Consider the following 21,681-nt stretch of genomic DNA (forward strand, 5'->3'; position numbering starts at 1 on the left):
GCACACATGTCAGGAGGAATTTTGGTCCACTCCTCTTTGCAGATCATCTCTAAATCATTAAGAGTTCTGGGCTGTCGCTTGGCAACTCGCAGCTTCAGCTCCCTCCATAAGTTTTCAATGGGATTAAGGTCTGGTGACTGGCTAGGCCACTCCATGACCCTAATGTGCTTCTTCCTGAGCCACTCCTTTGTTGCCTTGGCTGTATGTTTTGGGTCATTGTCGTGCTGGAAGACCCAGCCACGACCCATTTTTAAGGCCCTGGCGGAGGGAAGGAGGTTGTCACTCAGAATTGTACGGTACATGGCCCCATCCATTCTCCCATTGATGCGGTGAAGTAGTCCTGTGCCCTTAGCAGAGAAACACCCCCAAAACATAACATTTCCACCTCCATGCTTGACAGTGGGGACGGTGTTCTTTGGGTCATAGGCAGCATTTCTCTTCCTCCAAACACGGCAAGTTGAGTTCATGCCAAAGAGCTCAATTTTTGTCTCATCTGACCACAGCACCTTCTCCCAATCACTCTCGGCATCATCCAGGTGTTCACTGGCAAACTTCAGACGGGCCGTCACATGTGCCTTCCGGAGCAGGGGGACCTTGCGGGCACTGCAGGATTGCAATCCGTTATGTCGTAATGTGTTACCAATGGTTTTCGTGGTGACAGTGGTCCCAGCTGCCTTGAGATCATTGACAAGTTCCCCCCTTGTAGTTGTAGGCTGATTTCTAACCTTCCTCATGATCAAGGATACCCCACGAGGTGAGATTTTGCGTGGAGCCCCAGATCTTTGTCGATTGACAGTCATTTTGTACTTCTTCCATTTTCTTACTATGGCACCAACAGTTGTCTCCTTCTCGCCCAGCGTCTTACTGATGGTTTTGTAGCCCATTCCAGCCTTGTGCAGGTGTATGATCTTGTCCCTGACATCCTTAGACAGCTCCTTGCTCTTGGCCATTTTGTAGAGGTTAGAGTCTGACTGATTCACTGAGTCTGTGGACAGGTGTCTTTCATACAGGTGACCATTGCCGACAGCTGTCTGTCATGCAGGTAACGAGTTGATTTGGAGCATCTACCTGGTCTGTAGGGACCAGATCTCTTACTGGTTGGTGGGGGATCAAATACTTATTTCCCTCTGCAGAATGCAAATAAATTCATATACTTTCCACAATGTGATTTTCCGGATTTAATTTGTGATGTGCTATCTCTCACTGTTACCAATAACCTACCCTTCAATTATGGGCTGCTCATGTCTTTGTCAGTGGGCAAACTTACAAAATCAGCAAGGGATCAAATACTTATTTCCACCACTGTATGTAATTGGATTATTAAATTGAAAGTTTGAGGATTGTATGTTCTGTTGTCTGTTGAGGCTTTCCTATTAAAAATGGTGCTCTTATTTTAATAACATTTTTAAAAATTTTAAATCTATTAAATAAGTGGTATATCAAATATATATGTATACATAAGACTAAGAGGTGTTTACAGACAAGACTTCTGAACATTAAAATATTAAGAGAAAAATAGTTAAATGCTCCACCTGTTGTACATTACCTTAAATTAAAATGCAACTTTACAGTCTGGTTTTGTGTTCTGTGTATCACTGTCATGGTGAAGGGGAGGGGTATGGATATCCTATATAATAATTCTCACCTCCAACGTTCTGAGGCTGCCTGGAACCGTGGATTCCGCCGGATGTGGTCTGCTTCATGGAGTAGATCAAACTGACGTCAGCAGCAAACAGCGACACAGCCAGGAGGAGGAGTAGCAGCCAGGGGGAGGAGTAGGGAAACACACGAGCGTGTTTCCCTACTCCTCCCCCTGCCTAGGAATCGCTCCACACTGGCTGCCAACTTCCGAGTTCCGAACCACCCACGCACCCTAACCGCCCTGGAAAAACCCCCGCCGCCCTCCCTGTCCTCTCCAAGTACGGCCCTCGCCACCCGCAACCCCCATCGGCCGGTACAAAAGGAAAGAAACCCAAAACAAAAAAAAACGCAAAACGCGGCTCCGTAGACTGCCCCTGGAGGAAGACCCAGGAGGAGCGCTGTGACGTCAGAGGGGAGAGGAGGACCAGCTGCAGAGACGACAGCCAATGGCAGATGGCTGTCTACGGAGCCGCGTTTTCCAGGTTGTTTTTTTCCCCCCCGTTTTTGTCCTTTTTTTCCGCCGCTGCTGCTCAACAGGAGAAGCAGCAGCGGCCACACACCGTTACTATTGGGGGTTGCGGGTGTTCATGTGCCCGGGAGGGGGTATGGGCTTGAGTGATGCGCGGGGAGGGGGGGGGGGAGGAAGCATTGCTAGCGCCCGTTTCCTTCACAACGGAAACGGGCCTTTTTTACTAGTAGATAGAATAAATGTAAAAGAACATAAATACAACGGCACTGTAAGGTTTTGTAAATTTATGTCCTGTCTAGATGTGACTTAGGAAGCCTATTTTATACATAATTGACATTTACTTTTTGGGGTGAATTCTATAAATCGCACCCAAAAAAAAGCCTTCTTAAGCACTATTCTATATAACCTGTGCCTAAAATTAGGTGTGGTTTATAGAATAATGCTTAAGTCACGGGGATCACGCATCCATTTACACCAATGAAAACACGGTGCAAATGCCCTTGCCTAAATTTACGTGTGCAACCCCTTATTCTATAATTGTGCACCTAACACAAAACCATGCCCATGATCTATCCCGAACCTCCCTTGACCCTCCCATTTCCACGCCCCTCTTTTTCAGGATGCACATAAAATTCAGGCACAGATCACACACCTAAATGTATGCACGTACATCTTAATTGATTCCAATTGGCACAAATAACTGCTTGTTAAAAAACCTATTGGCACTAATTGACTCATTATTCAATTAAATTACATGCACAAATTGGGCACATGCAATTTTTGGAGACTTTTATTGGGGATGGGGGGGGGGGGGGGTATGCTTTAATTTTTAATGTTTTTATATTTCTGACCGTCTTTGGGAAAACATGACTAATCTTGCATATCCAAAATGTTGAGAATGCTTATGGACTCATAACATGAAAAAAAAAAAAAATCACCCAATCTGAAAAAAAAGTTTCATGTTTGAACTTCTAACTTAATTTTTCACATAAAAGATGGGGTTTGGACTGCTGTATTATAAGTCATTTAACAGAATTCATTAAAACTTAGTTTTTTTGTTTCTGGTGACTTTAGTCATGTTTTCCCAGAAACAGTCACAATTTGTTTACTACTTTTTTCTATCAATATTATCATTTATAGCCTGTTTTGGGCCCCTTTTACCATGATGTAGTAAAAGGGGGCCTGAAGTAGCTTTGACGAATGTTTTTGACATATGCCAAGGTCCCTTTTTACCATAATGGGTAAAAGGCTTTTATTTATTATTATTTTTTTTTTAAAGTAAATGGGCCTGTGTTAATCACAGGAACTGGCGCGTAGCCATTTCCGGGGGAAGCCCTTACCGCAACCTACTTAGAATTCTATACTGGTGTGGTCTGAACTGGGCAAATTACTTTGAAAATCCCATATGAAGACAAGGTTGGGCCTCAATCGATTAGTTTGACCCGGGTGGCAGAAATTGCCAATGAACTTAAAACAGTAATCGAAACATCAATGGACAAGAAACTCTAAGATTGCAGATAAGCTGGACACGGTACACAATAGATGGTCGATTGGTTTCTTAAAGCGTGAACTTTCTAACCTACCAGCAGCATCTTTCTGATATGGAAGACCATGTGCGGCATCAGGAATCATTGCAACAGAATCTGCAATCTAAACTGGTTTTACTGGAGGAAAAATTGACGATTTAGAAAATTGATCACATTGATCAAACTTGCGGCTCACTGGATCCTGAAAATATCCCAGACGCAGATCTGAAAGGGTTCCTGGAAAACTGGCTGCAACAGTCTCTAAAGCTCCACTCTACTGCTGGCCCATTGAGGATTGAATGCGCTTACTGGCTGGATCTACTAAAACCATCTGACCCTCAACCCAAAATAGTGATCTTCAAGGTACTAAAAACTTTGTCCACAAACAAGAAATACAGCACGCTTTGAGGGAAGTAGGTCCTTTGATACATGAAAACAAAAATGTTTATGCTTCCAAAACTTCTGGCGGTTGTGTAACAGTGAAACACAAAGAGTTTGCTTCAGTATGTTCGCTGCTCTTTTGTACCCTATATAGCAGAATTAGAAAAGGTTCAAAATGAAAAAGAAAATGAACTGCTTCCATATAAGGAAAGGCTAAGGCGGTTAGGGCTCTTCAGCTTGGAAAATAAATGGCTGAGGTGGGATAAGATTGAGGTGTACAAAATCCTGAACGGTGTAGAACGGGTAAAACTGAATCATTTTTTTCGCTCTTTCAAAAAGTACAAATACCAGGGGACACTCAAAATTACATGGAAATACTAAAATAGGAGGAAATATTTTTTCACGCAACAAATAATTAAGCTCTGAACTCACTGGAGGATGTGGTAACAGCGGTTAGCGTATCTGGGTTTTAAAAAAAGGTTTGGACAAGTTCCTGGAGGAAGAGTTCATAGTCTGTTATTGAGACAGACATGGAGGAAGCCATTGCTTGCCCTGGGATTGGCAGAATGTAATGTTGCTACTAATTGGGATTCTGCCAGGTACTTGTGGCCTAGATTGGCCACTGCTGGAAGCAGGATACTGGGCTAGATGACCATTGGTCTGACCCAGTATGGCTATTCTTATGTTCACTTACGGGTTCAACATGAAGGAAAAGTGCAGATATTCACTCAAGTGGGGGAAGCAATAAAATCACTCAACAGCTACCCGATGTGGAAGCCATGACCTGAATAGTCTGCAGTAAGACATTTTGCTTTTCTTTAGTAAATGAAAAAACTGGGAGCATATTTTTTCTATTTTGGCTTTCTGGACTACCTTCAGAACCTTGCTCCCAATACATCCTTTACCTCAGAAAAACTAGGAGATAAATGTTTCTTTAAAATGATTTACTTTTTGAACTTGATACATGATGATCTAGTCTGTGGTATCACTTACCAGGCTTCTACATTTGCATCGGTTGTGCCACAACAATAACCTTGGAATATAATCAGAACTCTGGTGGTCTGATAAGAAAACATTGCTGCAATATGCTCTGACCTTTTGAAGCACAACTGACAAATTAAGGCTGGTAGGAACTCATGTCAATGTACAACTTTTATGGTTGAGTTTTTATTAGCACTATTGTTTTATTGTGCGTCACGACTCAAAGTTTAATTAGATCCTTACTGTTATTCCTTGGTTTGCTGACTGCGAATACTCTACAACATTTCTGTGCTTTATACTACAAGTGGAAGATGCTTCATTGAAACACTTGTTCACAAAAAATGTTTATAAAAGAGGATCAGTTATTCAGGATATTATTTTAACCCACACCATGCAGTCCGAATGCAATCTCTCTCTTTCAAACCTCCCCGGAGATTGATGATGATATGATTTCATTAAGTGTGCCTATATATGTAGCAGGAGACAGGAGCTGCAATTGTCTCACGGGAAGTGATGCAACTTGCATGGCAAGCACAAGACTTTGGAACTAGATTTCAATGGGTCCACGAGAGATGAATGGTCTAGTCATATAGCAGGTCGTTTTGTGCCTCTCTCTTGTGGAATTAACATTGAACTTTACCTAATTATCGTTTTTATTTTCACCACCTCTTATGAAGTGTTGAACTATTTAAACTCTATATTAAATTGGTCAGCGTCACATCGATATCCATTCTTAATTGTTTTAGGCTTGAGCATTAACTCTTGCATATTATGTCCGTAATCCAAGTAAGATTGCTGTAACCACAACTTTATAAGCTGGAACTGATATTTTATGTTTTTGTTCCATAGTAACAGAAAAAAGTTTTTTGTTTCTATCACAAATCGAAAGAACACCCTGCAACCATAGAAGATATATATTCTTTTTTTTCAAAATGGAACTTCAATAGTCAAGTGAGAATAAATCATAGACTTTTTCACAAACCCTAACTGGACTCATCACTGGTTGCAGCCATAAACCAGAAATCAAGAGTAAACTCTCCATACATAGTAACATAGTAGATGATGGCAGAAAAAGACCTGCACGGTCCATCCAGTCTGCCCAACAAGATAAACTCATATGTGCTACTTTTTGTGTATACCCTACCTTGATTTGTACCTGTCCTCTTTAGGGCACAGACCATACAAAAACAAGAAAAAGAGAGAAAAAAAAACCCCAGTACTCCCCCCAAAATTAGTATGGTCAATCAAAATAATCAAATAGCAGAATGTCCTTTCAAATGGAAAAAAAAAGAAAAAAAAAATCTTTAAAATCTCAAAATGACATTAACAAAAAAAAAAGTTCCAAAAAAAAACCAAAAAAAAAAAAAACAGTGCAACAGCAAAAAACAAAAACTCACTTATCTGACTGGGCGGTCTGCTTTCTTTATAACGAATGAACAGAAAGAACCATCTAGATCTTCACAACTTCATAAACTGAAAAGTATAATGCATGACTGCATGAATTCTCAACCAGGGACCCCTTGTTTTGCCACTCCATGGTAAATTTAATTAGTATGGCCTTATTCCCTAGATGGCTATATACTTTACAGTTATTACCACTGAGAATTTTGAAGAAAAAAAAAAGATACTGCCCAATTGAACAAACTGATATCTAAATTTTGTTGGAAAACCATTAAAATTATATGGTGGGCCTACTATACCTGGAAAAGTTTTTTTTTTTTTTTGTTCCAAAGAACGTTTAAGTTCTTCTCATAACACGGGTTCTATGTAGTGGGGTTTTTTGTTTGGGTTTTTTTTTTTCCCTCTTCTGCAGTTTTTTTTTTTTATAACTTGTTTTCATAGATTATATTTCTTACTTTAAACCTTACAGGGTTATATCAATTGCCCATGATGTGGGCTAGTATGCTTTGATGTAGTTTATTTGTTTTTATATATTATATAAATCATTGCTTTATGATTACTTTGTAATTATTCAAAATTCTGAAAAATAATTATATGGGGCCTGGCATTATGGTGGCATTAGCTTTCCTGATATTCATAAATATAATCAAGCATGTTTGATCCAACACTTTCAAAATTGGTTCTTAATTAGGCAAAATTTTACACCAATGGCATATGAGCAATTTTTAAGACCTGAATTTCAATTCCTTGATGCATGCTCCCTTAGGTTTGCTGCCTCGTTACCTGCAGAAAAAGTGTTTTACTTTGACCCTTGAGGGACACTTGGAGAGGCCTGGTGGGATTTGGGGGAGGTAACGCATAGATGGTGGATCAGCTTCCCATATAGGGAAAGCTCCAATTTACTCCTGGTAGGGAAAATAATAATTTTGTTCACTGGTCACAGCATGAGATAACTTTGTTAAAACATGTACTACATGATTAATGGTTCCATGCGTTCATGGGCAGACCTTCAAAGACAAGACAATGCAAACTAAAACCAAGAGATTTTCTCGCATATTGGCAGTTATATCATTATATTGGGTCTCTAAACTTGAGGGGCTTGGGGTTCCATATGAGTGAGCATTTGAAAGAATTTTTTTTTTTTACAAATTTCCAGAAGATGATCTTTTTGAGTCTGCATTCCACTGTGAATTACAGCAGTTATCTCAGGCTAAAACCTGTAATGCATGGATCTGGGACTCCCTACACAGGCTCTAGATTTGGGTCAATCAATCAAAAGAATGCCAGAAATTTCAGTAAGTGCCAAATTAAGTGTGTCAATTTTAGGTACTCCAGAGGGCCTATTTTACTCAAGAACAGATCTACAAGTCAGGATGGATAGACACTTCCATATGTTTTAAATATACATAGGGAACTAACTCCTTTTTTCATGCTTTTGGACCTGCCTAAAGATAAAAAAAAAATTCTAGTATGCTATACTGCGATATATGGAAAACCTGTTGGACCAGTCCATACCTCTTTTGCTAGTAGGGCTGCTCCTGGATAAAATATGAGGCATTTAGACTCCAGAACCATGGACACCACCTTTTGTTTACGAAGGTGGGTACATTGGGCAAAAAGTTATATTTGAAGTGTGGACCATTGTAGAAGTGTCTTCCTTTTGAACATGGCGCAATTGATTTCACACACTCATTTTGCTGGAGCAAAGCCAAGCCAAAGGTATTTTTATCTGTGTGAGGGGGGGAGGGGGGTGTATATTCATTCACTAGCCCATAAGGCAAGCAGCTTTATTCTTAATTCTCTTGGAGATATAAAACCTTGGTTTGGTATGGAAGACTCCCATGCTATCATTGTTTAGTACTAGGGGTTTTTTTTTCCCCAGGGGAGGTAGGACATTAGTATTGGTTTTGATAAAGTTTTGAGCTGTAGAATCCAGTAGCGAAATCGGCTGAAGGGGTATTAGAACAACTCCTCATGCTATCTATTCTTGTTTTACTTTAAATGTCATTTGCATGTGGGTAGATCAATAAGAGCCATATGGATGTTTATTAGAAGAGGCGCTACTGGATCTTACAGATCTAGTTGAGATATTACCGGTGGGATGATTTCTCTAATGAAAAAAGTGCTTTGAATGCTGTTTTTTGTACTCATAATTGTTGTGTTATTTTTTTTATTAGGATTTAATTTACTGCCTTTTTGAAAGCATTCACTCAAGGTGGTGTACAGTAAGAATAAATCAAACATAAGCAATAGACAATTACAGCAGTAAAAATATTCAAACAATACAAGGTATGGCATAGTACACTACTTACAATGTCAACAGTACGTAATAGAACATTTTAACATAGGGTATAGGCAAAGAAGCAGCATATAGATAGGTAAGAGTAAGAGGAGTTAGAAAATAAGGTGACTATTTTAAAGAAAGTTGCACATGAGGTCAGACTATCATATATTGTTTTTGTATATATTCCAAGTTCATCAACAAATTTAAATAAAAAATACATAACTGAGGACAAGGGAGGATTACAAGTAGGGGTTTGGGGGGGGGGGGGGGGGTAAAACAACCAACGACAGAATGTTCCATTACTGTTTTAATGTAAGTTTTAATATTTTATTCCAGTGGTTCCTAAACCTGGTACTGGAGGCACCCCAGTCAGTCAGGTTTTCAGGATATCCACAATGAATATTCATGAGAGATTTGCATGAGGTGGAGACAGTGCATGCAAATCTCTCTCATGAATATTATTATTATTTATTGCATTTGTACCCCACATTATCCCACCTTTTTGCAGGCTCAATGTGGCTTACAGGGTGTTAATATGATATAGTCATTACATAATCTCATTGTGGATATCCTGAAAACATGACTGGCTGGGGTGCGTCCAGGACCTGGTTTGGGAACCAATGTTTTATTCATTGTACCGCAACATTGTTATACTTTGCTGTAAAATAAAAACGTTGAAGTAGTAAATGGCTCTCTGAGCTATAGGTTATTGAACTTTTTTAATTTTTTAAATAAGAAAGTTGTCATTTTGGGCTGTTTTTAAGAAAAGGTTTTATTTTGTCTACTCTCCTTTGCCTATTTGTGGCTTTTTTTTTCTCATGGTAGTGCTCCTGTACATTAATTAGGAATTTTGGCTATCATTATGGGCGGTACGTATATGTTGTAATACTCTGTGAAAAGCCTCAGGGTACGGCAGTTCTTAAGTTCTAAGGCTACCCGTAAGCTTCCATGTTTGTGTTTTTGTAAAGATTTCTTACCCAAGACTGGTGTTAACACCTACATTCAAAATATTTTTATTTTTCCAAGATCCTAATATTTAGATTCTTATTACTTTTCTTTTTCATTTACCTTGGCCTTTAGTTCATCCTAAGGCCATACATTTTATGCTGTCATTTTATGCACGAATGGCGTTTTGTATGCCCCTGATGCAGGCTCCACACCAAAACACAGCCATGTCAGACTTTTATTGGATTTGTGCAATTTTTATATGCACTGTATTTACATGCTGTTTTATCATATTAAATATATATGATTTATAACAGAAACAAAGTTTTTATTTTTAATTGTTGATATTGTACTACTTATTGATCTGCTTGGTGCTGTTGCTTTTATTCCCCGTTTTCTTTGCCTTTGACTTAGAATTAATGACTGATGAGTAAGACACTTTCCATATACCTCAGGTTCCATCTGCTTTGAAAATGCATGGTCATGAGCAATAGTGCTCCTGTAGATGGTAATGGAGGAAAGGTATCAGCAATTCAGGCCCAGAGAACCCTAATCCCAGGGACAAGAAAAGGAGCAAGAGTTATAGTACAATATCTCTTTCCTCTGGCCTGGTGAAAAGTAGAAACATGATGCCCAATGATTCCTTTACCTGTGGCCTTAAGAGCAGCAGCTTGTTTATTATCACCTCCAAATACTTCTACAGACAGAAAACAACAAGGGAGACTCCTCCAGAAGGAAAGAACAGGGCCGGTGTTAGGTATGTTAAGACAATGCAGAAGTTGAGGAGAGGGTCCAAAAGCCCTCAACTGGGATGAATCTACTTCAGCTTCAGGCAAGCTTGGGACCCCTATGGTATGGGAGGCTCGGGGCATTGTTCTGGTTGTACCCCCTAATCCCATTGCTAAGGAAAGTACAGAGTTGTGAGGCTCTAAAAGGAAAATTAATGCTACTGAAGGGAGAAAGAGAGGGGGGGAGGAAAAAGTAATGGTGAGAGGCAGCTTGTTGTGAAGAGAAGAAAAGGAGGGGATCAGAAGATACCTGAGGGGAGACAGCTCTGGTTAGCAGGAGGAATGGTAGATCTAGAAAAGGAAGAGTAGCTGGCAACATTCTTCCTCTTCAACAGTACGGCCAGCTGGAAAGAAGTTTTCTGGCTGCTACAGGGCGAGTTAAAATCACTTACTCTTTCTGTTGACAAGCAGAATAGCAATCCTCACAAACAGCCAATATCATCAATGGAGAAAAAAGTAGCAGTAATTATTTTTTGGATATAGATGCTTAGCCCCGGAAGACAGCCTCTGTCAGACCCACAGAGTGCACATGCTGACTGACAAGCATGCCGAAGTTACTCTGATGGGCATGTGGAATAAATAGGAGGAGGTCTGGTACAGTGAGTAGGTAATGGGCCAGAATGGCCAGAGGGAGGCCTGCTGCTGTGGCACAATGAATAAATATTTCACATTTAAGTGTTAAACCTTTTCATACACTACCTGTGTCTCCCTTTTGCCTCTACTTTCAAAAGACATGGAGTAGAGAATGCTAACTGGAGAATGTGAATTATATTACTTACCCCACAAATGGCCCATCTCTGTTTGCTCTTGAATCAAAGACTCATCTAATATTGTGGACATCATGGATGTGTCACCGACATGGCTGTTGTAACTGCTGTGGCTATAAAACGATGAGTTGGACACATTTCTTTTTGGAGTGTGATGGACTGCGATAGACTGCTTGCTTGTACTTCGATGCTTCTTGGCGGTTCTAGCCAAAATAAATAGAAAAAAAAATGACACATTGTAGAAGGTTTTTACTTTGGTTTGCAGTGTACTTTCAAGAGGCCAAATTCTGGAGCCCTCTAAGTTCATTTTTAAAGTGAAACCCCCTATGCAGTTCCTCTTTAAGAGCCTGTGGCCTTATGGAACCATATGTACATAAGTAACTCCAGAGATTTTGATAAAAACAACCTACCAGAAACTACACACTGTGAAATTGCTCAGGGATTTTTTTTTTTCTGGACAACCTTGATGCCACCTGGCCCCACCTCCCAGGACCCCCCTTTTTCATGCACTAGAAGAGAAAGTTTAAAAAGGTGTTTCTTTGCAAAGACCTGCTTACACACAGAGAATCTTTTTGAAAATTGCTGTATTAAGTTATAAACTGTCCAGAATAAGCAGATAGGCAAGTTAGAGAAACTGAATCTTACCTGCTAATTTCTTTTTCCTTTAGTCTCATCAGAGCAGTCTAGAACCTGTTGGTTTTGTTCTTCCACCAGAGGATGAAGACAGAGAAGCAAAGTAGTTGTGTGTGCTTGATGATGATAGTATTTTGAAGGATCACATGACCCCCCTCATTCCCAATGAATTTGTGAAATAATAGTAACATAGTAGATGACGGCAGAAAAAGACCTGCATGGTCCATCCAGTCTGCCCAACAAGATAAACTCATATGTGCTACTTTTTGTGTCTACCCTACCTTGATTTGTACCTGTCCTTTTCAGGGCACAGACCGTATAAATCTGCCCAGCACTATCCCCGCCTCCCAACCACCAGCCCCGCCTCCCACCACCGGTTCTGGCACAGACCGTATAAGTCTGCCCAGTACTATCCCCACCTCCCAACCATCAGCCCAGTCTCCCACCACCAGCTCTAATAGTAGAAAAACACCAAGGGCACCATAAAGAACAAGAGTTCAAAATTTTGAATATCAACAAAACTGAAGCGACCTAAACTAGAAGCACTGACAGCAGTTTACAAAAAGGCCACCAACCCTGTCAAGGGGGGTGGGGTATGGATCAAGGATGCAGAACACTGCAAGCCAGAAAACTCACCTAGAGCAATCACCTAGTGTCCTCAGCTCCACATCTGCAAAGCCCATATTTCAAGAGCTTGTATGTTTACATTTTGTTTTCTGTGTATGTGGTATGTGGTGGGGGCAGGTCTTGCAGCTGTCCTATTATATACTCAAAAAGGAAGTATATGCACATACCCATGAAGTGACTGTTCTGTCTTTTGACAGCCTTGCCTAAGTTACAGTGGAACCCTGGAATGGGTTAATGTTTGTTATTATTTCACTGCTAGGTCATATGAGCTAGGCATTGTGTGTAGTGTAGTTTACGTTAATGCAACCTATCTTGCCACCTCATTGACAGGCTCTGTTTCTATTGGTCTTTACCTTCTTCTCCTCTGGGTTTGTGTGTGCCCTCTCTCTCTTTCTCTCCCTATAATTCTGGCTCCATTTTACTTCAGTCTGCTCATGTCCTGTTAAACTCTCTGAAGAGAACTTGTTTTTTTTTACCTTGGACATATCTTTATGTTACAATATAACATTTCCAGCAGACCAGCTCTGATCCTCTCCTGTAAACCCAGCTGTGATTTTTCACCTGCTGAGCAAAGCTGGGTTTCTCAGATTTCTGTCTCCATCCACTGAAGCAACTGTCAGAATCACAAAATCTCTGTGCCAAGAGGCAATCTTCTGAACTGCTGACTGTGAGTACTTTGTTGTGTTATTCAATAAAGAAAATATCAGAAAAGAGAGACTTCAGGTGTGCTGGTATGTCAAGGTTAACAGCAAGATACTGAGACTTTCAGGTAACAGGTCTTAGGAGACTTGTACAGTGACCGCTGAACCAGGAGTCTGTTTGACCTGTTCCATACAGGACCTGCAAAATGTAAGCTACAATATAGAAGGGAGGGAATCTGGACTGGTATGGCAAGACTAAACGAAAAAAGGTTTATCCTTCCTTAGTATCTTCACCAGATCAGTTCAAAACCTGTGGGATGCAGTAAAGTAGATCCCCTTGTGAGTGGGTAAACAGAAAAATTACTTTCAAAACCTACAATAATGATTCAGAGCAACACCCACCTAGGACTTTCAAACCATAGAGGGCTTGTGAAAATGCACTGAAATCCACAAACAGCTATAGAAAGCAATTAAAAGACAATTGGAATCTAGTAAGAACTATAAATCCACCTGGAAGAAAGGATTAAAAAATAAAGAAGAAAAGAGTTAAAGGAAAGAAGGATGCAAAAGGAGAACACTGTTCAAAAAGAATGTTCTAGAGATCTGAGAAGTTGTTTATTGTGTAATAAAGCTTTCCCATATTTATGGAAAATACATATTACATCTAGATATTGGATTTTTTTTTAATTATTCATTTCACTTATTCCAGAAATATTTCAGGTTTGGTTTTTTTTTGTGCAAAGATCTTTTTCACTTAAGACCCAGTGATTACCACTTAGCATTGATAGAAAAGTGCAAGAATTTACTAGACCCTTACATGCATACATACAAACATACATGTACACTAAAGATAGTGCACCCATGATCCATATGACGATAATGAAACACATGGATAAGCACTCTGGGGCCTAAAAACTAAGCTACTTACTCAGAAGATAAGGGTTACTGACAATGTAAGGTCAACCAAAAAGGCCATGTTAGACAGAAAATACTGAGAGAAAGACTAGGAGAGCTAATATCTGGAAGATTGCCATAACTGAAAATTAAGCCAACCGCAAATTCAAAAGCCCCAAAATCCCCAGGACAAGGAATTCATTGCTACTAGTCTATTTCTTTCTTACAGGGGGAGCAAGCCGAAAGCTCTCCCACGTGAACTGAAGAAAACACTTCCTCCCTTGTGAAATGACCCTCTAGACTTTGGAGGGATGAATCTGATGCTCAGGCTTCCATCACTGAGCACTTGTGCAAGCTCCCCAAGCAAGTAACTTAGCTTGGTTGGCCTCTTCAACTCATGTTGTGAATAGGAGTTGGCTGTTAGCTGTTCAGGCTGTACAGTAACCTCAGTTAGATCACAGGCTCATTGACTGACAATTCCTAAAACTAGGAACGAAGGCCATATGCTCCAATTCATTAGTTATTTAAGAATGGTGACCCATGTAGATGAAGTCTACTTCTAGTGAAGAGGCACATGAATGTCTTAGAATTGGAACCCTGAGGGGATTAAAATAATTAGCAGCCTCTAGTTGCCCCACCTGAAAGGCAGAAGTAGTAGTTCTTATGTTCGAGAAAGGTGCAGAGAATTGTGCAGGTCAAAGTGTCTTTGCCAGAGCCCCAATAGGTCCGATGCGCTCGCTAGATGGTCCTTGAAATCTGGGTGATGAGTCCAGAACTCTTGGAGAGAATCAGCGGCAGACAAAATAAATTCTCAATCTTATTAATTCATAAAGGTAGGAGAGTAAATTGTAGCCCATTTAAAAGGTCTTTTTTTTCTTGCAGTATGGAATTTTCGTTCCCAGTTTAAGAGAGCATAAACTGAGAAGTTGACTAGATTAGGAAAAAAAACAAGGGAAGAACTGTAATGCCTAACGTTCCTGGACTTCAAGACAGAAAACTGCACAATCTAGTCTGCACAAAAGCTCCAGAGAAGTGTAATCAATACACTTGGCTGTGTCTTGAAGAAGCTGATGAGGAAATAGGGAGGATACAAGACAAGAAGGTCCTAGCATCAGGTAGCTCCATCAAAACACTAGAATGCAATCTGTAATTCATGTGTGTATGTGACTGTCTGCTTTAAAGTGAGAATAGAAGCAAAATCCTTTCATGTCCACAGAACTGACAAGACAGTTATAAGGCAACTCCAGTGCACCTCGCCCCCCTCATCTACTCCCAGGCCTCTGGAAGGAGGGGGGAAGATTTGCTCCCACACAACTGTCATTCAACAGCCTACATACTCAAGACTGGCCAGCTGCTGCAGCATACAAGTTGAAGTGGGAAGACATTTATTTTCTGTTTTGAAGTTCTCACTTTTTTTTTTTTTTTTTTTTTAAAAAGATCAGAGAATCCACAGGGAAGACTAATCTAGGTCAGTGAGATCATACTATCTCAAGAATCTGGTCTCAAACCCAGAATCTCTGATCCTTGATATCACGTGGACTAACACCCATAGAAACCAGACTGCTAGGCTTGGAGAGGAAAAACACCTTCCCTCAATGAGAAGTAAGCTGCTCTGAAACAATCTCTCTACAAGTATAAATAAGACAATAGAAATCCATACCCAACCTTGAGATTTTGTTAAAAGGAAGAACTCCAGCAACATCAATATATCTATCTAAAATCTCCCTTGTTAAGGAGCTATAGCTGATCGACGAACAGGCCAAGCAGTCCTGGATCTTAATTACTACCAGCTAGAAGGAATTGTCTTGGAGTCAACTGAAAATAGGCAGAAGCTCATATCTTCACAAACAAGCTTCAGAGCTTAACTGTATTATACGTTACTACTTCCTATTGATAAAATAAGCTAAGAAAACCTAATAGAAGTTATAAGATTAGAAACACCTAACCTGTTAGAACTGGAGAAAAACAAAGAACGGTATCTATATAGATGTTTTGTGCGGTGTTGCGGGTCCTTCCAGATAGTATTGCGTGTTGCAAGCTCTAGTTATACACATAGCAGACTACTGAGGAATAACCATCATGCAGAAGACAAACAAGAACTAGTTATCTAGTTAACTAGTCATAGACCTTTCTTCCTAGTCAGGTATGGCTAACAAGACTGAAAAGAAACTAAAGAAACGGAATATTTTTCCCCATACAGAAGAGTTTCTGCTAGCTCAGAAACAAGGCAGGGAGTAGCGGAAGATTAACTAACTACTTGGTAGAACGCCTAGCGTCCAAAAAACTACTCAAGAAACTCAAAGTGAATATATTTCCTTGGTAAGAGAACCATAGAAAGGCAAGAGATTGCTCGCCAATAAAATGAAGTAAATGGCCAACAGTGACAAAGTAATTGAGAACAAGCAAAACAGAGCCAGCTCTTCACAAAGGGAGCAGATCTTAAAGGTAGCCTGTAATTCCCTTCACCCTAAACACTGCTCCCTGGGAAGAAGACAACCCCAGAGTCTAGATTTTACTGGAATTATGGATTAACATCTAATGCTCTTTGAATAAAAAAAAAAAGGCAATTTATTTGGAGCTCAAGAGAAAAATTCTCTTGTTTGCCTGGCACTAAAGAGGACAGCACTGAGCGCAAATAAGTAGCACCCCCAGGAAACAATACAGAGACTCTGTGCTTCTCAGTAGCTGCCAATGAAATAGGAGCTTAGCCTCTTGACTGAATGTCACTAAATCTAAACAATGGGTAACTTTTATTGCATTTCACCTGCGACAGAAATGAGCAGTGCACTTGATGCCATGAAGCCCTGAGGCAGAGTCTGTCCCTGACAGAACTCCTCTGTTTAAGTTGCAGTACCAATTAAAAGAGTGATAAAATACATTTTACTGCACCAGAAAAGGCAGTTAGAAGATACAGAAGAAGGAGGGAAAAGAACTCAGAGGGCTCTGAATAATCAGCAGAAAAGAAGTTCAAGGTGGCTCCTCCATACATGCTCAGGTTTCTCCTTAATCACTGAAGAGAGCAACAGAGTAGCTACAGACATCCTGTCCAGACTTTAAACACATCTCAACCTCAGTTGGAGAAAGGGATTTCAAGGTCCAAGAAATCCCTAAAGCATGATCCTCTTTCATCAGTCCTTTCCCTTCATGGAGAGAGAGAGAAACAAGAGGGTGGGGGTAAGGGAAGATAAGAACTCAGAGACATCTGAGTTACACCCCCTGCTCCAATCAAAACGTCTTCAAATTTTTAAGGAACTCACCTAGTGCTGAACATAACCCAACTGTCCACTGGGTCCGGAGCTGTCACAGAAAACAAACCAGAAGATGCATAGTGTCTCTGCAACCCATTTACTGGCGACAGAGAAATATATCTTTATAGGACGAAGCACACAGGGCTTTTTTGCTTCTGTCTCCATTCCCTGGTTGATGGACACAACACCCAAGTTCTGTTCTGGTCTGTGAAGACACTAAGGAAGTTTAATAGAAAGAAATATAAAGCAGTATTGTGCTACAGTGAAAGGATATACATGTAGGCAATTTTCAAAAGTTAAAATCAATCAAGATAAAATGGCTTTTTGAAAAACCATTCACCCACTCAAGCTTCTGTATTCTTGTCAAACTGAAACTCAAATCACACAGCTTCACACCTGCTGTGTGTTACAATGGATCCAGGACACACTCTATCCTGCAATAGCAGTTAGTTCTTATTGTCTTCTATTCATTTTAAAGTGGAGAAAAAAAGGCTTCAGTATCGCCACCCAGCCAGCCAGAATTTCACTGTCTATAAGGCTCAGGCACGGCACACCATCATTTCGCCAAAAAAACTCCACTGTTGTCAATAAATATGACAAACTTTTAATTCATGTTTACATTCAATATTATAGAACGTCTCTTGTATCCACAATTCACAGGATTAAATATCTACATGTGAATATCCTTTACACTAAAGTGACGTGTGGTTGTTGCCAGTAACTTAACTTAAATCCACGATGAACTGGCCCTCTCGCGTCCGTCTACATCCAACAGGAAATCCCTGGTTCGCTATCGCTGCTTCAGGGGTATTCTTCTTGAAAGGATTCACTTAATTCTCATCAAATGCCATTGGTTAACACAAATCCTCCTGTGTCATCTGCTGCACTCCGAAGATGAGGACCTTTACTAACTGCCTCGCGTCTCCGTTTTATAATCGGAGGAAGCCACTCCTCCTCCTTCCTGTAGCCAATCCTGCTGCATTCTCCACTCCTACGTCAATGTTTGAAAATCTACTTATCAGAGGACTGTGTGAATCAGAAAAATGCCGCCCATTCAACTCTAACATTCATTCCTTCAGGTTCAATAGTATTCAAATAGAAAATCCATTTTTGCTCAATTTGTTGCAAACAACGTTTACCATTCTCTATATGGGTAAAATTGTGTGAATCATTCCACTTGGTACAATGAAAAGAAGGATGATGTTACATAACTCAGGCCCTTTCTGCATTACATCACAGTAACATGCACAATTCTCAAACTTCTTCCCAACAGTATGTGAAATGTAGGGTCAAATTTTCAATAAGCCATCGAGTGGCAAAATTAACCAGGTCATTTTACCAGGTTATTTTTAAATTTGTGAATGAAAAATTACCTAAATCTAGCATGACATATCTAGGCAGTCTATTTTTGTGACTATAGTTGTGGCTAAATGTAACCAACTAAAAATCAAAACCAACACTGGGAATGCATTTTCTGATCCATTAATCCATCGGTCTAGGGAAGGTTCTCAACCCAGCCTTTGGAACACTCAAGCTAGTCAGGTTTTCAAGATACCTACAATGAATATGCACGAGATAAATTTGCATGCACTACCTCCATTGTATGCAAACCTTTCTCATGAATATTCATTGTGGATATCCTGGTGAGCTCCAAAGACTGGGTTGAGTGGCCTAATGTTTAGTGCAGTGGCCTGAGAACCAGGTTTGGCTCCTGCTGCAGTTTTTGTGATTCTGGGCAAGTCACTTTTAACCCTTCATTGCCCCAGGTACAAAGTACCTGTATATAATAGGTAAATTGCTTTGATTTTAAACTACAGAAGGTGGTATATCAAATACCATCCCCTTCCCTGGTCTAGGGGGACAAATTTAGCCCGCCAGCACAAGAACATTTTCAAGGTAAGAGACTTATTTGGCCAACATCTGAATTTAGCTGGCTGACTGAACCTTTTACAGAACAACCCAAGAAAGTTACAGAATGCTAAGAATATACCAAAATAAAAAGTCTTAAGGAGCAAAAACTGTTAAGTGACCAAAATACAGGTTTATCACAGAAGTGTCATTAGAATCATTGCTACAAAATCATGAAATACAGTTTGAACATACCATAAAAGTTCAGCCTTCCAACATGTTTTATATGCCATCTTACTCTCCTCACAACCTTCTCATCTTTTTCTACCTTCAAATCGCAATACAGTGCAATCCGCTTAAGTGCAAGGGTCTGGGACCAAAGAAATACATGCAGTTAACTGGAGCGTGCACTTAACCTTTGTGACCCAAAGCAGCCTGACATCTGATAAACGTATGTACAGTACTGTTTATTATACGTACAGTATAGTCTCCGTTAACTGACGTTATACAGTCTCCGTTAGCTGATGTTAGGTTTACTTGAAGTAATCAGTCATAGTCCTCTTGTGTCTGTGAGTTCCATAGACTACGTCTGCCAGACAGTAAAAACTGTGATAGCACTGACATCCAGTGGCCTCCAGATAGACCCGCATGGTGTTGAGACTCTCCTGTGCTCTTGCAAAAGTGACAGGAGGTTGTTGAATTTCGTCAGCATGTGCCTCGCTGCTCATTTCATCATGTGTCTCATCATCAACTGTTGCCTGCGTGTAGGCACATATCTCGACATCAGTGCTGTCGTCAGCTGTTTGTAGATCGTAATCAACAGCTACGTAGTGATGAAACTCCTCTTCAGTAACACCAGCAGGGATGTCAATAGCCTGTTCATCTGATATGTTTGCAACAGCTGCATTTGTTTCATCCCTCTCCACATTCCTAACAAAGTTTGCTCGCTTGTAGCAGTTCACAACGGTTGCCTGTGTAAAATGATTCCAGGCTTCTTTCTGCATATGTAGGGAATCCAACAGTGATAGATTACAAGCCAGTTCAACAGCACGTTTATCCTTGCCAGTCTGGTCATCCATAACGCTCATCAGACGACGTAGCACAACAGCCCGATAATGTTGTTGGAAATTGGCTATTATGCCCTGATTCATAGGTTGGATCAGAGAGGTAGTATTTGGTGAAAGGAAGACCACCTTGACGTTAAGACAGCCTGACATCATCACTGTGTACAGCACAATTATCACACAGCAACAAAATCCGACGCTTTTGTGCCAGCATTCTAGTGTCTTACTTCTTTAGCCACTGCTTCCAAATTTCCCCAACCATCCATGAATTTGCATTAGCCTCGTATGACACAGCAAGTTGCTTAAACATTCTTGAAGCAATGGGGCTGTTTGCTCTTTCCAATGACGAGTGGTTCCAACTTCTCACTCCCATCCATATTGCAGCAAAGGAGGATCGTCAGTCGGTCCTTCGACGTTTTACTTCCTGTAGTTTCAGCTTGTTTGAAAGCAAGTGTTCCATCAGGAATCGCTCGCCAGTAGAGACCATTTTCGTCAGCATTGAAAATGTCACGAGGTGCAAACTCGTTCAAGATGGTAGGAAGAACTGAAAAAACCCAATTTTCAGCACCAAAGTCATCAGCGTCTTGTTTTTCACCATGCTGTTTCTTGAATTTTATGTTGTTCCTCTCCTTCCATCTTTCCAACCATCCAACAGTGGCTTTGAATTATTTTGTTATTTTGTTACATTTGTACCCCACACTTTCCCACTCATGGCAGGCTCAATGCAGCTTACATGGGGCTATGGAGGGTTAAGTGACTTGCCCAGAGTCACAAGAATTCAGTTAGTTCAAGACTTTCAGCTAGCTGATTAGCTTTCTCCATAAGCAGTGGACCACTGACAGGAAACTGTCTGCTTCTGACTTGAGAAAACCACCGAAGAAGAGCATCTTCTTACCTCCTCAGCTTTTACCGCCCATTTACGTTTCCGGTGTGGATTTGTATTGTTTTGCCAGTCTTTCAGAAGCTGGTCTTTCTGCTTCAAGATACGTGAAATTTGACTGGAATTGACACCATATTCTTTAGTAATAGATGCTCCACTTTCTGTGTTTTCTAATTTTTTAAAGAACTTCTATTCGTTCAGCCAGTGCTAAAGTCTTACAGTTGCGCGATGACGACGACTCCAGTGTACACTCTAACAACATTCTTGCACTTATTCTGCCTGTGGCAGTTAACCAATGAGATTTTAAATTTACCACTCCTTTGTCACATGCCAATCGGCTTCCATATTCCGTGCGTGTGCTTATGCGGAGTCTTTCCTGCAGAGAAGCGGTCTTAAACCATGCATATAAGCGAATCTTGCACTTATCAGTGGTGTGCTAAACCGAAGTTTGTCCCCATAGAAATTGATGGCGCCAAAAATGGGACCGAAGTACAGCATGCAGTTAAACAGAGCACGCGCTTATCCGACGTGCACTTAAATGGAGTGCACTGTACCTCATGAAACCTCCTCTCGGAATTCCAAAGCACAACTCCTTAATGCTGTAACCACTGAAGATCATTTCCTGCTTTAAAGCTTCATTCTATGCATTTCATCTGCTTCAAT

The 21,681-nt window shown here is 40.4% G+C and overlaps 1 protein-coding gene across 8 annotated transcripts in view; it reads right to left on the reverse strand.

The window, feature by feature from the left end:
* Positions 1 to 21,681, reverse strand: part of SUN1 (Sad1 and UNC84 domain containing 1) — a 152,971-nt gene that overhangs the window by 77,605 nt on the left and 53,685 nt on the right. For all 8 annotated transcript variants that reach the window (XM_030212205.1, XM_030212203.1, XM_030212200.1 and 5 more), the window contains one exon: positions 11,196 to 11,386. In XM_030212205.1, the coding sequence (XP_030068065.1) occupies positions 11,196 to 11,386 (191 nt within the window). The remainder of the gene's footprint in view (positions 1 to 11,195; positions 11,387 to 21,681) is intronic.

The sequence above is a fragment of the Microcaecilia unicolor genome, chromosome 8 (assembly GCF_901765095.1).
Source record: "Microcaecilia unicolor chromosome 8, aMicUni1.1, whole genome shotgun sequence".
Taxonomy (NCBI): Eukaryota; Metazoa; Chordata; class Amphibia; order Gymnophiona; family Siphonopidae; genus Microcaecilia; species Microcaecilia unicolor.